We start from the raw sequence: 4,701 nt of genomic DNA, 5'->3' as shown, positions 1-4,701 counted from the left end.
TTATTTTGGCTTTTCAAAAAAAATTTTACAAAAATCAAAATTAGTTGAGAACATGCCAATAAGCACCGCATTCTGGACTGTGGAATTTCGAAGCAGACACAGCAGGATCTGTCCTAACAAATATTGATTGTCAGACTTTTAAAAAGACTAAAAATATGCTCCATTAAATGTACACCTACACTCATTTTCTTGAAAACAGTTGGATATATGTTCTAAAATTTTCTGGATGTTAATAAATTTGCAATTTCGTTCATCAAAAAGAGAAATGGCAGACTGGATCAAGTCTGCTTTACTCGGATACAACAACAGAGATGAAATAATGTCCTTCCTCGGATTATCTAGGCAAAGAACTTGGGGGAAAATTGCGCAAGGGATTCTCTCTCAATAGCTCCGTTTCCCTGTCAATTGGAACAACAATGCAGCGCAGCGCATTCAGTGAACAATTTGAAGGGGAATTCTAGTATTATAGCACGTATAACAGCCACTTACTTCTTAAGGTCTCTACCATCCCCGTGTCTGAGTTGTAGAGTTGATGATTTTCCAGTCTCCTTATCCATCTTCTGTGCTCTAACAGATTAAATAACAAAGTCCAGGTTTAAATTGAGAATGAATTTTGCAGCTTACGTCTATGCAGATATAAGCAGCACATGCACACTGGAAGCTGAACAAAATGAAGGATCCAGTAGAAAGTTGTTTCCACAAAAATGTTTTCTCAAGAACCAGGATTCACTAAGAGCATGTGTTCTTACTCGGCACAATCGTCATCCACAAAGATCTCAATAGACGGAGTTGTAATTGTTCCTCCAAATCTATGCCCAAATCTCTGGGGAATCTGGGAGCAACGGTTAGGCAGTCAAATATGCCACTGGCTCATTCTAAGTAAGAAGCACACTTCAGAGTGTCAAGTGCATGCCTAACCTTATTTGAGGCCCATTTAGAAGGAACTGAGTTGTTCTCCTTATTTCTCTCTGCGCGAACACCGAGACTCTGCCATGGTTTTGACTCCAACTTTGAAGTTTGTGATTGTAGGTCCGATATCATATTCCTACCAGAATCTTCATAGATAGGTATTGCAGTCCCTTGAATCCTGAAAAATCAAATTGAATCATAAATTAAATTTCCCAAGAATTTTGCATGTCATCTTTGATTAATTACTTTCTAATCTTGTTAAGCAGCATGGCTTGATATACGCTTTATTACAATAAAGCCGATTCAGGTAAATCACATTAGAGATCTCCAGAGTCCACAAGGAAAAACCAGTTAACTAGACTTCCACGGGACCTAGAAAAATATGTTATTCCACAAAGAGCTGAAAGTTTGCAGCTTTAAAACCCATAACTCTGATATACACACTAGTGCTGGCAAACGTGAAATTCACAACAGTAATACTACAAAGGATACTTGGATATAAATGTTGAGTAAAATAAGGGGCAGGAAGACCTTCAGACATTCTATCATCTTACCTATCTGTTTTCAACTTTTTCATAGCAAAATCAGAATCATCTGCCTGGTTTCCTGCAGGTGAAAAAACAGTTATATACACAAGTGTAACTTCGAAGGAAAAAGAAAATACAGTTATCAGACTTACGGCGTTCTCCCGTAGCCAGTACAGTCCCAAAACTTCTAAGTGGGAACTGATTCTCTGTTCTGTCCTCCTGACAATTTAAAAAAATTCAGAGTAGAAACTAAGACAAGTGTAAATGGAAGAACAAGGTGACATATGAATTTGCATACCTCTACAGCTATTGACCTTCTCATTGACCGATTCAGAAACTTTTTATAGGCTGCCTTCAATTTTTCAATTGGTCGTGCATTCCTAGAACAGTAAACAAGAATATAGCTTGGCAGTTGACATTTCAAACAACCAGATGGAAGCTAACCAATCAACTGGAAAATTTTGGGGAAAATATTTTAAAAAATAGAAGAGAGGAAAGGAAAATCAATAAATGTATTTTGCAAAAATCATATACGCCCCAACAATAACACGATCAATTGCCATTGTAAACAATCAACATTCAAGAATCTATAGCAACACTTGAGATCAGACAACAACAACAATCACAAAAATATTCCTGTTCAGCTTGGCATGATATACCAATCTACTGAGAAAGATATGGTCGGTATGAGAAATTCAGAGTGAATCCAAATAAGATGCAGGATGCTTGTATAAAAGGGAAGGGATTGCGAAATTCCAGAACTAGAGTTCATCCACTGCAACCGCCAGCTAAACTGGAGTTATATGACAAGCAGACCATACCCATACAGAAACCAGTCCACCATAAAAGCTTTTACAGTGAAGGAGAAGGTCACTCTGGTCAGAAGGAAGCAATTAAAATAATAGGGGGGAAACATACTTCACTAAACTGGAGGGAGGAGGCTCTCACATTTTATGCTTTGTTTATGCTTTTTGCTGCCCGTTATATTAAGAAGCAAATTGCAAAGAGGGAGAGATTGGCACCATTTTATAGGGTAGAAAGAGAAAAATAAGAAGCTAACGATTAGGGGAATACCAATTGAAATCAGACTATAATGTTGCAAGTCAGCTACTCAGTAATATCAACCGTGATGCCAAAGCAACACTAGTCAGGAACACAGACAAATGTAGTCGTGCAAATACAAAAGATCAGTAAGCACTATTTATACAGGTAGGGACGAAGAAGTGTGTTTTCTGCATATACATTGGGCATTACTAGGTAATTAACGGTTATGAGTAAGCTTAAAGCCTGACAACAACTCAATAGTGCTCGTTCATTAGAAAATAACTCAGAACATAAAGGCAGATATTTGATAAAACAAATACGGGATCAAAGAAGATACATTTCTGAACAAGAAACTCTTTCTCTAGGTTAACCTGAAGCACAGAATATGAACAGACAATTAATGTACAGAAATTCCTCCTTTTGGTTAACCCGAACATACTCAAGATACTTGATCTTGTTTAACGACCAATCTATTCAGCCATTGGGGGGCTGGGGGAAGAGAGAGGCAAATTCTAAAGAGACAAAAACTTACATAGATATGCCTCGATTGAAGATTTCATTAGCAGTTCTAGTTTTGTTCTTGGATTCCATGTGAAGAGCAAAGGATATATAGAAGGAAGCATGTGTGAGGCCAATTTTGTTTGCCTCGAGAAAACTATAGATGACTTGAGCATCAATACAATTTGCCGCCTAAGGATGCATTTGAAATCGAAAAATAGGAAAACAAAATCAGAAGACATACATGTAGGGAACATGAAGAAGGAAAAGATAGAGAGCAGTAATAAAAAGGGAAGGCAAAACCCTCGCACATATTCCAACCAAACATTGAGATAGCGAAGATCATCCTTGTAGCGGTCCTGGTGCCAAAAAGAGCGGACACACTGCTCATAGATGACTACTAAGCCGGAGGAGTCTCCACCAGCAGGAAAAGCCTCCTGAACCCACTTAACGCACCTGTTGGAATTGGATTGGAAGGTATTACTGTTGATGATGAATATGGGATGCGGATAGGGATTGGTTGAACATACAATACATGCGAGACAGACTAGTTAAATGCTAATGAACAATTGAAGAAAACATGACCCTATGATGCATGGTGCTCCTGCGACATGAAAGGAACAAACAGGAACGAGCAGAGGTATGGTGCGTAGTATTTCTGCAAGAAAAGAAAAAGAAAAAAGCGCACACGCACTACTAGACTGGAACTCCGGAATAACTATAAGTAGAAAAATAAGGAAAGAATGAGACAAGTAGAAAGTAGCAGGTGAGAGTACTTACCGAAGCCAAGGTTGGAGAGGATCGTCACCTTCATATTCATCTATGGCTTCAATCAACCTCCTGGTTATGCATATAAGGAGTAGTAGTTGGTAATTTTTTTTTCCCATCTTTTTGAAAGAGAAAAAAAAAAAAAAGAACCTAAATAAAAAGAATAACAGAAATAGAGGAAGAGAAGGGGGAAAAAGGTCTTGAAAAAATGTACTAGTAGAAGAGAATCTGATGAGGAGAGGATGGAAAGAAAATGGCGTAAAACCTGCGATGGTGAAGAAGTTGAGTCCTGAGGGTGGAGGAGGATGAGTGGGATTTGAGAGCAGTGTTGAGAAGAGCGACGTTGCGGCCCCGCTTCAAAGGCCTCACATTTTCCTTGAACAGCTCCCACTCGTTCCCAGTTTCTTGTTTCGATGCCAAAAACTCCATTTCTGGGTCCAACGACAACCACTCCGACTCTGACTCCTGCTTATTCAAGGTGCAATCGGACGCCATCGCCTTCTTCTCCGTATCCATACAATTGTTAAAACAAAAACTACAGTAGTACTACTTGGATTGGGAATTAATTTTATTGGAAAAAAATGAAGAAGCAATAACAAATGTAAGCTAATCTTGAATCGCCGGTCACGGAGGGAGAGGGGCTTTTTTTTTCTTCTTCTTCTTTCCTCTTCTTTTCAACTTGTAGATTGAAGAAGAAGGAGAGTGAGGGGTTCCTTTTTGTTTTGTTTGAATTTCGAAATGCACCGGCCCACGAGCACTAGCGGCTAGGCCCCACTTTACCTTTTCTTCTCTCTCTTTATATGGCAAATTGGCAATTGCTCCCTCCCTTAAGCAGTGAAGTGCTCTCCATCCCGCTCTCTCAACGTTCATCCATCAATCAACATAGCCGTTGAAACCCCGATTGGCATAATAGTTATTAAAAGGGAAAATCGTCTAAAACGTCCCTCGCATTTTA

At 39.0% G+C, this 4,701-nt stretch overlaps 1 protein-coding gene across 2 annotated transcripts; it reads right to left on the bottom strand.

Annotated features, from left to right (window-relative positions):
• Window positions 1-237: 237 nt before the first annotated feature.
• On the bottom strand, window positions 238-4,487 carry LOC140015583 (mitotic spindle checkpoint protein BUBR1-like). Of its 2 annotated transcripts, none has more exons than XM_072068276.1 (11): window positions 4,012-4,487; window positions 3,759-3,818; window positions 3,290-3,434; window positions 3,013-3,170; window positions 1,735-1,816; window positions 1,589-1,655; window positions 1,464-1,515; window positions 919-1,087; window positions 750-823; window positions 490-567; window positions 238-398 (listed from the first exon to the last, which is right to left on the bottom strand). In XM_072068276.1, exons 1-11 carry the CDS (start codon window positions 4,260-4,262, stop codon window positions 335-337), a joined length of 1,200 nt encoding a protein of 399 aa, XP_071924377.1. In that variant the 5' UTR covers window positions 4,263-4,487; the 3' UTR covers window positions 238-334. The 2 variants fall into 2 exon arrangements, with proteins under 2 accessions (XP_071924377.1, XP_071924376.1); XM_072068275.1 differs by having other exon boundaries at window positions 750-832; window positions 4,012-4,480.
• Window positions 4,488-4,701: the final 214 nt, after the last annotated feature.

Source organism: Coffea arabica, chromosome 10c, assembly GCF_036785885.1.
Source record: "Coffea arabica cultivar ET-39 chromosome 10c, Coffea Arabica ET-39 HiFi, whole genome shotgun sequence".
Classification (NCBI taxonomy): Eukaryota; Viridiplantae; Streptophyta; class Magnoliopsida; order Gentianales; family Rubiaceae; genus Coffea; species Coffea arabica.
The sequence above is the reverse complement of the archived record's forward strand: the minus strand, read 5'-3'. Positions and strand labels throughout refer to the sequence as shown.

Coding starts and splice junctions, on each gene's coding strand:
- LOC140015583 (XM_072068275.1), bottom strand. CDS start 4,262: ATGGATACGGAGAAGAAGGCGATGGCGTCCGATTGCACCTTGAATAAG. Junction 1,656..1,734: donor GAAGGTCAATAGCTGTAGAG/GTATGCAAATTC, acceptor TTAAATTGTCAG/GAGGACAGAACAGAGAATCA. Junction 568..749: donor GTGGATGACGATTGTGCCGA/GTAAGAACACAT, acceptor TTAATCTGTTAG/AGCACAGAAGATGGATAAGG.